At 37.7% G+C, this 13941-nt stretch overlaps 1 protein-coding gene across 6 annotated transcripts in view; it reads left to right on the top strand.

The window, feature by feature from the left end:
* MYO1B (myosin IB) overlaps positions 1 to 12672 on the top strand; it is a 134084-nt gene extending 121412 nt beyond the window's left edge. For all 6 annotated transcript variants that reach the window (XM_085321237.1, XM_085321244.1, XM_085321273.1 and 3 more), the window contains 5 exons: positions 421 to 527; positions 3086 to 3218; positions 4913 to 5065; positions 6040 to 6167; positions 9703 to 12672. In XM_085321237.1, coding sequence (XP_085177363.1) covers positions 421 to 527; positions 3086 to 3218; positions 4913 to 5065; positions 6040 to 6167; positions 9703 to 9826 — 645 coding nt within the window. In that variant the 3' untranslated portion in view covers positions 9827 to 12672. The remainder of the gene's footprint in view (positions 1 to 420; positions 528 to 3085; positions 3219 to 4912; positions 5066 to 6039; positions 6168 to 9702) is intronic.
* The last annotated feature ends 1269 nt before the right edge of the window (positions 12673 to 13941 follow it).

Here is a 13941-nt window from a genome sequence, read left to right as displayed (position 1 = left end):
GAACCTGCAAAATTCAACCTCTTAGCTATGTTTTATTCTTTGTTTGCTTACATAAAGTTCCACCACTGTGGATCTATATATATATACACCTGTGAACATTTTAGCAAGGTATTGCAGTGACTGGAATCAGATAGATTTAGATGATGACTAATACATGCTCAAATGAAATACACTTAAATGAGATATTTTACAAATTGTTCTCAGTGTAATTCAGAAATATCTAGAATGGGTGAAGAGGAAAAATGCCTCTGCCATTTGTTGCTATGTTACAGTGGCATGTAGGATGGAGCTGAGTCACTTCAGAAGTATACTAAGAATGTGCATCTTGAGCAATAAGCAAATAGTAGTCTGGGGTGCTGCTGCTTCAAATCAGATTTTGAAGGACAATTTATGGTTTGTTTAACATACCATGTTTTGTAGTGTAAGAAGTACAGAGACCAGTTCACAGATCAACAGAAGCTTATATATGAAGAAAAACTGGAAGCAAGTGAACTTTTCAAGGATAAAAAGGCTTTATATCCAGCCAGGTAATGACATCTTCTGGCATGCTGCTTTTAATGTATGATAAATTCGATACCTCTGCATAGATTTAGGAAATTAAATATGATTTTGCATTTTATCCTAAGTAATAAAGTGTATTCCCTATTTTGAGAAGTCTAAACACTTGGGAATATTTTATTGTATGGGTTATTGGCTTGATAAACTACAGTTCCTCCATGATCTTACTTTACATTCGTAGAAATTGATCTCGATTTTCTTCTAAATTAGATGTTAAATTGTAGACTTCTAATCCTGTGATACTGAGCACTTCTGTCCAAAAACCATGATGTTTTGCTGTTCTGAACTCCTGTGACCTGTTCTCATAGTAAGACATTTGAGAACTTGTACAGAAGACTCACCCATTCTCCTAGTTTCTGTCACACTGGTTTCTGCAACCGGTAAATGTAGAGCAAACTGAAGGGCTGTAAGTGACAATGTCACTCGGAGGTGAGGCAGTGCCAGGGAGATCTCTTATGTTCAAACTTTGCATGTTGTGCTTAATGGTTGAATGCAAAGACTAGGTAAGTTAACAGTTTCATATGCTCATATATAACTTTGGGGGGAAAAACACTTTTAAAAAAATTGCTTAAGAGTTTATTTCCATTATTTTTTTTTAATTGTAGATATTTGTAAAATGTAAAATATCTCTACAAATATTTTTTTTTATTTCTTAGACTACTGAATACCTAAAAACTGATGAACTTGTCATTGCTATCTGCAGAGTTAACACTGCTTAAAGAACTGCAGCAGTAGCTGTACTTAAGCAACATGCATATTTTTTGCATGCAGTTAAACCGACAAAGTCGGGTTCTGATGCCTGGGAAAGAAGTTAAGTTGAACTTTCTGAGTGCATATCAGCTTAGAAATTCTGTTTTTTCTTTAAAAAAAATGGTCTCATCAATCTCGAACAGTTTAAGGTGCTGCAGCTTGAGCTGAGGAGGAATAAGGCACTGTTATTCTGGAACAGTAGAGGGGGGAACAGGAGTCAGGAACAGTTGATGAGGATGATTTCATATGTAGACAAGCTCCGCCTGGATGTTTGTATGTTTTGTTGTTTTTTCACTCCAAATCAGTGAAATGTTGGAATACTTTCCCCACCCCTCACTGTTTTAGAAGCGTTTTTTAGAATCAGCAGAAGCTGATTAGCTACTGCTATGTTTTTATTGGCCTATGGGTGAAGGAAATTGTTGTATAAAGTTTCTGATTAGTTAGTATGATAACGATTCATAGGAGGTAGCTAATTTTCTGCATGTAATGTAGTTATTTAAGAACACAGAGGGACTTCTCTTGTGTACTGAAATACCAGTATCCTTCCTTTTCTCTCATGCCTGCCTGGGTGCCAGAGAAGCAATTACCAAGGCAGTGCTATTCCACATAATATATTGGTTCCTTTGGGGCTCTAGTCCTGGCAAAGCTTTGCATTTAGTACTTTGACTGTAATTTAATCAAAATGATTAGTTAAAGTGATGTCCAGACAACATGTATTCAGCAGCCATATTCACCATCTCTTAACTGATAGCAAAGCTGTTATTGTAAATTTGAGATGGATGAAAACAGGGTGATTTGCAAGTGCAAAAGGTCTTAATGAACTGGTACACATTTAACAAGCAACAGCAGATCTCAAAAGCAAGTTCTTGTCTGTTGCTCTATGAAATACTGTGAAAGAGCAGAGCTGTTGGTCTTACTGATGATGATTTTCATCTGTTTTCATAAACACAGACTGCTCTTGAATGATTTTAAAGCAAAAATGCTTATATATACAAGGATGTATTTGTGTTTGATATCTGTAGCAATTTGGCCCATTTAATTTGAAAACTCCTCCAGAGGAGGAAAACAATCCTATTATGGACTTCAGTGATTTCTGTGAAGAGAAAAGAGAAAAGAAATTTCTCTTTATTCACCAGGATTGTGCTATTAATGCATACAAAGTTCAGTGTCTAATACACATACTGTGTTGTACCCCAGCTCCTCCTCCTTCCTCCCTCTCCCTGGAATAATATGCTGGGGGATATACATGCACAGTACTTCATCAAATTCCCCCCATTATTTTCAACTGACTTAGTATGTGTGCAGTGCACAGATTAATGCTTACACAACTGTGCTGAATTAACGGCAGCACCGGCCTGACTCAGGGATTGGGCTCCGGGAGCTGCAGTTCGTAGCTTCTTGGTAGGATAAAGGACAATATATTGCACAAACACGATGTTAAGAGCTCTGTTTGCCTTAAATTATGTGTTGCCCTAGTTGTTGTGTCATAAAACAGCGTGTTATTTTGTGTTACTATGGTGTAAAATGGGTAGAAATCTTGAATGAAGGTTTCTGGGTTGTTTAGAGTACTCTTTTGATAAACATGAGGCAGCTAATGACTTTCCTTGGGTGACAGTGTAGCAAAGTTTAAGGAAGCTTCTCTTAGAAATGAATTACTGAAAATGAAATTTGTGGCTGCTTTTGCTTCCAGGGAGTTTGAACCAGAATGTAACCATTTCAGGAGGTTTACTTTTGCTCTGAGATTCATGTTTAACTCCTGTTCTCTATTCTTTGGCAGCGTTGGGCAGCCATTCCAAGGGGCTTATTTGGAAATCAGCAAGAACCCCAAGTACAAAAAACTTAAAGATGCTGTGGATGAGAAGATCATTATTGCTGAAGTTGTGAATAAAATCAATAGAGCTAACGGGAAGGTAATAAAATAGCATTGCTTTATCCAAAAGGGTAGATCATTTTTTGTTATAAATAAACTGAGATCTAATTCCTGTCATGTAATAGTCTAAGGATTTTTCTTTTTTAAAGTCTTTTTTAACGGCAAGCACACAAATGTTCAGTTTATGTAAATTGGTGATTTAAAGCACTCATTTTAAATTTGGACAAAGATTATTAACATCTTGTTTGGGTTTGTAGTTTTCAGTAAGTTTCCCAACAAAAATAGCTTCTCATCAACTGGTAACAGGCTATATTGATACACAACTAAATGTAGTCTTTATGTTAAACTTGGTTCTACTGTTTACCAAGTGGAAAGTAAATATTTAGAAAACATTCTTGTTCAAGTATTTGGAAGACTTAACCTTTGTCTTTCAGACTCTTGATTATCATATCTTAGTATGTTATAAAATCACGAGTGAAATACTTTGTTAGTGGTGCCTGTCATCTTCTGATTGACATCATAAGCATTTCGGAATGAAAAGACAGTTTTCTTTCATCATTTAAAAAAAGCTGTTAAATATGCTAGGTACTTTTGGGAGGTTTTTTGTTGTTTTCTTTTTTTCCATCAAGCCTAGAGCTTGCTTTGCATTTATTAAAACAGGAAGTATTATCTTCTCTTAGTCAATTTAATTGTCACTGTGTCCATCTAAATGTTAGAACTAGTAGATCTCAGCTTCTCAGAGGTAGATGTCAGCTATGCATTGCAGGAGTGAAATTAGGTTGTCTTTTGTTGATGCCAAATTTTTCAGTTTGGAAGAAAGTAATCAAATGAAAACAGTATCTTTCCTGTGCTTGCATGGACTATAGCTGTCAAGACTTTTTTAGAAAAGCAATTATCTTAATGAGCTATGGTCTGCCTGCTTAAGACAGCCACGTTTGAACTACAGTGGTTAAATTTTTTTCTTTGAAATTCTACAGGGGAAAAAACTATTTAATTTAATTAACATGATATTTTATAATAGGTTGTCCTATATGAAAACTTCAATCTTAAAAGTATTTGAAAATAACTTGAAAAATCTGATAGTGTTTAAGAAGTCCTTTCTTACATGTTTAAAAGCTTGTGTAAGTAGATTATGTTCTCTTTTGAAGTGTAGTTTTTCTTTAATTATTTTCACAAAATAGATCTAAAAATAAATTCCTTAGAAATATATGTCATATAGATATGTATTCCTGGAAAGAAAAATTGTGATAGATGATGGGAAGAAAACGTAGCATTGAAAATACCTAAGCAATTTATTGCAGAACAGCACAGTTTATGTGAATGACAGTGGGTAGTCCTGAGGCACAGTCCTGAATTAGCTGTCACTGAAAAGGTGCGTTGGTTATCCTGGAGACTGACAGAGCGTGAGAAATGTGGGTCATCCTGATTTGCAGCCTTTGAGTTTCAGTTTCTGGATTTTGTAACTATAAACTATATAAACGAGTAATTAAAGAAACTGTTTATATGTAAGCACATGTGCCAAAATGAGCTAAACTCCTCAATCTATAATTAGACACACAAATAAATTTGACCTAATTTTCACTGATCTGCAGCTTTTACTGAACTTTTAATGTTCGTGTTTACTAATGTGGACCAAGTTTATTAACTGTATGATCTGTTTATCCTCCTAGTGTCCTCAGTAAAGTTCAGTTCTCTCTTTGGGTAGATAATGATTTGCATTTTTTGTTTTTGCAGGCTACATCTAGGATTTTCTTACTAACAAAAAATAATGTTCTCCTTGCGGATCAAAAGTCTGGAAATATCAAGTCAGAGGTTCCACTGGGAGATGTTACTAAAGTGTCCATGAGCTCCCAAAATGATGGTTTCTTTGCAGTGCACCTCAAGGAGGTAGGTTACAACATCATAATATATGTCTGTTCCACATGCAGCAACTGAAAAATTGGTTATTAATTATCTTGTAGCATTAAATGAATGGAGTTAGCCTGTAGATTTAGGACACTATTATTGACCTTTGCCCTGTCTCCAGAAACTTGGATTTAAAACTACTGAAGCTGAATGAGTACAGTGACTGCATAGTGAACGATAACTTGCTTGTGAAAATCCGGCTTCATTTTTTGCTGCAGCCTCTTCAGGATTAGAGTTTTCATTAGTAAAATGGCCCTTTAATCTGTTTTTGATACCTTCTGACGGTGTTTCCCTTTTTAGATGCTTGTGTAACTCTCCCTGACACACTGGCAGAATATTTCTCTCTTCTTTATGGAATCCCAGGAAATCCACATTTTGGCATAGCTCATTTGGTTACCCTGTTCTAATGAACTTAGTTCGGTACTATATTTGCTTCTCTGCACTGTCAGAATTGCTCTGTTAAAATTATTAAGCTGGCATTTGTTTTCTTGTTTAAATGGATTTGAAAAATGCCATATCTTATCACAGAATGTTTAAGGTTGGAAGGGACCTCTGGAGGTCATCTAGTCAAACACCCCTGCTCAAGCAGGGTTACCAAGAGCACGTCCTGGTGTTGCGATACTGATTGGTTTCCGTTCCTTCCTGAAATTACTGTGAGCTGCTGTGATGCAGTCAGCAGAGGGAGACAAACATAGCACAATTTTGTAGGACAACTGAAGGTGACTTTCTTTAGGGTCAGGAGGGGTGTGTAACCCTCTGAGCAGCCTGGAAGTTCACTAAAGAGTGCATTGCCTTTTGCGCCTGAATACTGCACTGCATCCATGTTTAATTTATGGGACAAAAGACCTGCTGGATTGCAGCAGGAAGACCCCTTGTAAAACCTGCTGCTTCATCGCCACATATATTTTGAATATTTTAGGTTTTGGTAGTTCTAACTACTTTTTTCTCTATTTCAGGGTTCAGAAGCAGCTAGTAAAGGGGATTTCCTGTTCAGCAGTGATCACCTTATTGAAATGGCCACTAAACTCTACCGCACTACTCTCAGCCAAACCAAACAGAAGCTCAACATTGAGATTTCTGATGAGTATGTTTCTTGTTTGTTTAGAAGTGCATTTCCTTCAGTGCAGCATGCTAAAAAGTCAGGCACCTGATGTTAGAGAAACAAAGTCTAATGCGCAACTGATATTTCTTTTCTCTTTACAGAATAATTATAAATAAGGGTCCAGTTTTCTGTGCGCGCTCATTTCTAGTATTCATTTGGCTCTTACCTCCTTGAAAGTCATTAGAAAAAATGCCTTTCTTAATGTAGTTTCAAATAGAGATATGAGGCAGAAATGTTGAGTTAGCAATCAATTAAGAGATATTACATTATAAAAAATCATTTTGTGTGTGACTAGAAGCTTTGTATATTCCTGTGATATGTTTATTTTTTAGTCAAAGTGGACACCAGGTGCCAAGTTTCAGTGAAAACAAAAAAATACAAATGAAAAGCACCTTCTCCTAAACATATATGACAGTGGTGCTAATAATGTAGGTCTATAAGGATCTACCTTCTTTTCTGTGAGGATGAAAAATTTATTTTTAAAATTCCTGATGATGGTGAAGAACTACTCTCTTTTATGAAAAGAAAAAAACAAACTTTACTATCAAATTAAAATTTCTTTCCACTTCATTCTGTTTCATACCTTGGCCTTAAGTAAGAATCAGATTTTCTTCATTCCAAGTGTTTACAATCCTGGAATAAAAATGGTTCACTTCATGCGAATTCATAAAGTCTATTGAGTAAGAGTCCATCACTCCCTTTGTCAGTCATGCATTTTGTTATGTGAAGTGCCCCCTGATTTCAATAACGTTGATTCGGTGGATTTATTCATTTTGAATAAAAAAGAATAAGTTGGAACTTTTCAACACTAGTAAAATAGAATTTTCTCTAAGTAAAAATTGAACGTTATGTCCCTCTGCACAGCACTGGTTGTATTCTCAAGTTCTGATTATAATTACAGTTTGTTCAGATTTGAGGGTTCACTTAAAGGTTAATTTTGCTTGAAAATGACGTCTGTCAGTTTTTATTTGTTCTGTTACCAGATGTGATTTAATTTACTTTTACTCAAGTGCATGTGCTTTTAGCCTCTAAAAGAGTTGCAGCTGTCCCTGATAAGTTTCTAGGTTAACGATTGTTACTGTGGAATAAACTACTAGAATGAAATTTAAGTGTGCATTGCACTTGTCTGGACTGCCTGCCTGAGGCAGGTCTAGAAAACAGACTGCTTTCTGGGAGTCTTGCATTTCGGGGTATAGTTTTGTTTCTCGTCTTGGAGGCTGAAACCATTCAAGGGAGCATTGTTTTTGAGTGTGTCTGGACTAAACAATATAATTCCCCCTCCCCCCCCCTTTTTTTTTGGCAAGGGAGCTCCTACGAGCAAAAATGCCGTTGATCAGGGTATATCTAATCAGAGGCATAATATTTCCCTTTACATGTGTTATATGGGAAGAGTGGCCCAGGAGTCAGGCCCACTGCAGTAGCGGGAGGCGTTCAAAAGGATGCGTTTAGTCTACCCATGTTTGTCCGTGCAGATGTAGGCAAAGACTGCAGACTTTGGAAAGGTCTAGGAAGACGCAGTGTTGGTGAAACAGCTGATGGCTGTAAGACCTATTTGCATTTTCGGGATGTTTGCGTGGCAGGAAGCTCTCAAGAAGTTAATCTTTAAGTGCCTGGGCTGTCCCGCAGGAAAGCTGGACTGAAGGGCAGCCCAGCGCGGCGCAGGCCACTTCCTCCCCTGAGCTCTGCCGTCAGCTTGATTTGTGGTTTCCGGCAGAAGAACAAATTCTTTGAAGTTTTTGGCCTCTGCTGGAGGACTTTTTAAGGATGCTAGAAGGGAAAATCTGCCTTTATTGCAAAGGACTTCTTAGGTCAGCAAGCGCTGCACATGAGCCAAAATGCAGTGCTGTCTTGTTCCTTGCCCTGGGTCTTGCTCTCCAGATTGGGGAGTGAAGTTTGAGGCTCCGTAAGAAGAGCCTGTTGTGTTGTAAAACAATTGTCCAAACTCTAAGAAATTTCTTTTCCAGTAGTAAATGGAGGGTCAAATCCAGATTTATTTATCTTTGGACTGTAGGAAACATCTCACTTGGAGATTGCTTGGGCGGAAATGAAGTTTCCTAATTGCTGGGAAAAGGGCTGTAAAGGCTAACTAAGGATGAGAAATAGGAGAGCTGTTAAGATAGCAGATAAGCTAAAGAAACGTAATCTAGAAGAAAAGTGCCCCCAGTGTTGCTATCGAAGTATTTAGCTTCATTCCATGAAAACAAAAAGGTCTCTTAAGACAATGAAGCAGTAGGAAAGAGTGTAGCCTGTGTTTCTGGTACACTGGCATTTCTGTTTTAAGTTGCCTCTCTCTGCTGAGAAAGGCGCAGAGTTCCGGGCCAGAGGCATCGCGGCTGTTGTGAGGGAGACTCAGGCCGTACTGTAGGCTCTGGCTTTTTCTTTCCAGGCTCCAGTTGTTAATACGTAGCTGAGCACGGTGTGTGGCTCTCTGAGTGATGCTCAGAACCAAGATGTTGTCCACCACAAGGATCAGCGGGCTCCTGCTGCTGGGCCGTTTAAAGGAGCGGGGAAAAACCCCCAAAGCGTTTGTGTTTCGGGCTGAGACACGGAAGAGTCGTTGGCGGCCCGTCTCCAGACAGGAGCGCAGGGTGAGGGGGAGCCTCGGCACGCGCGGGGTGCCCCCGAGGAGGCCAGAGCCGCCCTGAGCGGAGCGAAGGCTGCGAGCGGGGCTGGCCCAGCCGCTGCCGCCGGCAAGGCTTCGCGTCTGCTGCGAGGAGGGCGCTTTGGGGGCCTCCGACTCGCATCTTGATAACGTTTTTACTGGGGTATCTGGAGACACTTGCGTAACACAGCAGAGGCCTAAGATAGCTCAGGTTCACCGTCCACCCCGGGTTCAGCTGAGTTTTGAAATGCTGCTCAACTGGAGTAGTTATCCCCCTTGGCTGAGTGTTGGTCGTTTCTTGGATGAACTGATACGTCTTTTTATGACGGTGACTTCGGCCACCCTCTGCTGAGGGGACTTTTGAAGTCATGAGACTATTGGTCTTTGAGGGAATCGATAGATGTCTGGCACTTACTCAAGGTATTTGTTTTAGTGTATCCACCCTTAAAGTGGGACAAGTGTTTCCTTCCCGTACAAAGAATGTGGTGTTAAGATGACTGATTTCTGTATGGGGCATGAAGAATGTGAATTTCCGCATGGACAAGTAATAGCACCGGTATTTGTTACTTTGTTGTTTTCATGTAATATTTTATTTTCAGAAAAGTTATTTTGAATGTTATGCTTTTACTACAGGATTGCAGAACCTAGTTTTCGAAGGTACCCTTCGAAACTTACTGATATCAATAGATAACTGAAAGTAGTGTATAAATAAATGACCAAAAATACTATCTAAATAATATTTTCAAGTTCCTTTCTGATTTTGTTACTAATGTTATAAACAATTTCCAGAGAATTAGTATCAAATATCTTTTTGTAGTTATAGTAGTCTGTGGAAGAAAAGATTTCAGAAAAGACTTTCATTGCTCATGTGTTTTTTGCACCTTTAACTACGACACGTTTTATTCTGTCTCCTAGGTTTCTGGTCCAGTTCAGACAAGATAAAGTGTGTGTGAAGTTCATACAAGGCAGCCAGAAAAATGGCAACATCCCAACCTGCAAACGAAAAAACAATCGGCTTCTGGAAGTGGCTGTCCCTTAACTGCAGTTGGTCTTTCTCCCTTTCACGGACTTGTTTCTTTGTAATAGTGCAATTTTAGATGTTTGGTTTTTCTGGTTTTATCCCTTTCTGAAGCTGCCAGTGGCTAATAGCTTTAGAAACCCATGACAAAATATTTGATTAATTGGCTTTGTAATCTTTTCTTTCATGCTGTAGTTTTAACCCACAGAATGCAGATTTTTGCCCAGTGAGACATTCTTACCAGCTGTATCCTTTATACATGAGACATTCTCTTTGTTTAGTGGCCATATTTTAGTGCAGCATACCATAAAATCACATATTAATGACAAATAACTCATATTTCTTAGGCTAGAAATCTGCTTAACAGAAACTATACAGGATCTTAATGTTTATTGGTAACTTGTGCCCATTGTCTTTTTATACCAACCTGTGCTGGTCGTCTTGTTCACCACCTTTGGAGATACTGGCAGGACTGAGACTGAAGCACTAACTTTTAATAATCAACACTAGGACGTATATAACTTGATCTTTTAGTAAATACAGCACAGGAACATCTAATTTTGCAAAACAGAAGGAATGTATGATTATACAAGCAGTTACATGCATACTATTTTTTAGTAAAAATGCAGAAATTTTGAAACAGGATTTTTAATTAGGTCAAATATTTTTAATGACTTTATACAGTAGAAAACAGAGTAAAATTAGAAAGGCTTGTTTCTTGCCCAAGAAGGATATAGTTCAAGGCATATTTTATGTTCTGCCTTTTTCCTTAAATTATCTGGTCAAATTAGATTCTGAAAAATGCCATAGTATTCATAACGCAAGTAACTGCTAAGTATTTTAACTGTTAGTTATTAAGTGAAGGGTTTGAGCCTTTCTTTTAGATATTGGCATGTACAATGTGCAATAAAACATACATGACATTTGTGAAAATTATTTATAATACGTTTTTGTGTGCAAGAGAGGATTGGTGCAGCCTGCGTAGACAATGTAGGGGGTTAAAATAGGTTTATGTTGTTAATTTGCAGTTTTTTTAGAATGTACACTACAGTTGTCAATTTGGGAAGAATAGTTAGAATTAAAAATTTCTTCCTCTGGGGGTCTGTATATAAATTGGTATTATGGTAATAAAACTGTTCTAATTCTGTGCTGTGTGGTACCCCTATGTTATAACCATATTTTTGTATTCCAAACTATTTTATAAAAGTTGCGTGCCTGATGTAAGTGTGTGCACAGAAAATACAATCAAGAACTGCATTATAAACTTTCAGTGTAACTGATTGTACTTAATCTTTTATAAACCAGAAGCATTAGCTGAAATCCTTAAGGGGAGCTGAAATCTTAGGTAGAAGTAACGACTCAAGTGAAGGCTTTGGTGAATGTGACTAATGTGCTGATGCAAGGACAGCTGAGAAAGCATTGTATTTTTGCGCTCTGATATAGGATAGATTAAGAGCCTGAGTATCTGTTGCGCAGTGCCGAACGTCCAAGCATAAATAAAGCAAAGTAAAGAAGAGTTCAGAGTGTCATTAATCTCCTGCTGGTAAAGGTACGTAGCGCTCCGGGCTGCGAAGGTTCCCGCGGGTATTTCAGCTGCAGCGTTGCTCTCTGTGAAGGACGCGTGTTCATTGCGACAGGCGCTGTAGAGCTAATGGTGGCCTCCTTGCCAGTCTAAAAAACCAGCTGTTTTAGGGTTACTATCACATTTTGGTTTAGGATTAAGATAAATGATTTTGCTGTGGTGTGGGTATAAAGCAATTGCTTTAACATTTTTTTTTTTAACATTACTGTTAAAAGTCTGTGTCTGTGACCTTGAAAGGTGAGAGTAGACACAAAATGTAACTTCTAAACTCTGGTAAAACCTTACCTCTTCTTCATGATCTTAGTTTGAACTCTTAATAATTCTCTTAGATTATTAGTTTAGTAAAATTAAAGCATTTTAAATCTATTGTAACTACAGATGCTTATGAAGAAAACCATAGTATCAATTTATAATGCAAAATTAGGATTCATTAAAATTATTTATCCATTGCCTTAAGAATGCAGCCTGTAGTAACATGGTATTTAAAATTCTGTTCTTCCCAAAGCCTGTATTCAAATTCCTGCTTGGTATAGACTGGACAGTTTGTAAAGCTGCTCAGGATCTTGAAAACCTTGCAGAAAGAACCACAAGGGGCAAGTTTTAAAAAGGGAACCAAAAGTAAGTGAAACAGGCACCTGAAGTCTGATGTAATCCTGTACTTGCTTGTAGGTCGGAAATTGGGAGGGCTTAAATGAAATACTTCTAGGATATATGACCCACCACATCCCTTTTATTCTTTTGATCTTTGCAGCAAGTCGTGATAAAAAAAAATTACTTATATTTTGTATCTGTTTCTAAATTGGCTGTACTAACATAACACTGGAAGGGTGGGGAAATTTTTCACTTTGATTTCTGTTGTGCCATTTCTTTTTCAGGATCTTTACAGTTTTTAACTTGCATATTAGCTCATGCTTTGTGGTAGTTACCTTTTAACACTTAAATAATTCTCAATGTACAGACCAAGTTTTGCTGAATGTAAATTATTCAGATATGCTAGTTGAGTCACGGTGTTTTGATGTTTAGATTTAAGTATCTAGGATGTTGAGAATAAAAATGCAAGATCAGCTAGTTTTTTTTTTTTTCTTTTCCTCTGTTCTCTTTTATAACCTACTATCAAATGGAGTTGTGCAGAAAAGACAACACTCCTATGGTGCTAACCTTGCACATCCTTTTGATTGTAAATTTTCATTTGTCATTTGAAAGCTAGGCAAGGATCATTTAAAAAAAAATGAGATTTGTTTCATGAAATTTTACAGATTCAAATAAAATTCTGTTCCTAGACCAATGCTTTCTCTGTATCTCTATCTTCCTTATTACCATCAAATCTGAAAAGGGCAAGCAAATTAGATTTTAGGTTAAGTATACATACATTGGTCTGTGACTTCAGAAAAATGAAAATTTTATTTTATGTGTGATTCCTTAAGGGGCAACATATGTTCCCAAGTGATTCACGACCGTGGTTTTCAGCACTGCGGGGCAGTGTGGGGCGGTGCGAGGGAGGTGCTCTGTTCCTAGGCGCTGGGCACTGCTTCCTGTGAACATTCTGCTAATTCAACCCACCTAATGTCAGGATTTGGATACGTTCCCCTGGGAATGGGATTAATGGGCCAAATTAACTTGAATTTCAAAAGATGGCTTTGAGTCACAGACCTGCCACAGTCTGCATGTTTCACGTTGTGATTCTTTTCCTGTCCTTTTCTTCTTAACTATTTTATCCTGACTTACCTATATTTTGTTCATCAAACAAATTATGGAAGAAAAAAATTAAAATGTAAAATCAGAAAAAGCGTCTTCAGTTTTAATAATCTTCATCTTTTCCTAAACACTTCTGCAAATGATTCAAGGTTCTGACCTGAAATGAGATCATTTTCTCTGATCATCATAACTTTCAAAGTTAATTCCTAAGCTTTTATATCCTTAGACTTGAAGAACAAAATATTTTCCATTTTCTATAGGAAAATGGTCCTAGTTATTTAGGAAATGACAGGGTAGCACTATGACTGGTTTAAGGTGGGAGGGAGGGAGATGCATGTGTCTACACTGCTTTGGGCATTACAACTTCCCGACAAATGTGAATTTCAAAGGTGCAACTGAAGGGGCTTCAAAGGGTACTGTCAACTTAAAACAGCACAGACAGGCGTGAATTCTGGTTTTCCTGCTATCTAGCTTCTGTCTTTATTGGAGCATTTTGTAGCTAACACAAATCAGTCCATCTTCATTGACAGAGAGTGGGGAGGAAATTATTTACAAATATTTTAAAAATAAGTAGAACCCTCAGTGATCTACATTCTCCAGGAACTGCTTTAAATCATGTAGGTACATGTTACTTCACTGTCTCATCACTTTCCCACTAGAAATAACTAAATGTTACTGGCACCTGGTGTGATCTTGCACGCATCCTAGCGCAGTATTTGCCAAATTGCAGTACAGACCTGTCTGTCTAAAAGCAGGTGACCTGGTAAGTAGTTTCAGAAGACTTAATGCAGGCAACGTTGTCCTCCCTCCCTCACGGGCACTTTCCTGCCAGTTGCAGTTACAGTGAGACTTTCCGTTT

The sequence above is a fragment of the Rhea americana genome, unplaced genomic scaffold (assembly GCF_003343005.1).
Source record: "Rhea americana isolate MKP2758 unplaced genomic scaffold, rheAme1 scaffold_12, whole genome shotgun sequence".
NCBI lineage: Eukaryota > Metazoa > Chordata > Aves > Rheiformes > Rheidae > Rhea > Rhea americana.
Note: the sequence above shows the minus strand (reverse complement) of the source record. Positions and strands in the feature narration are given on the sequence as shown.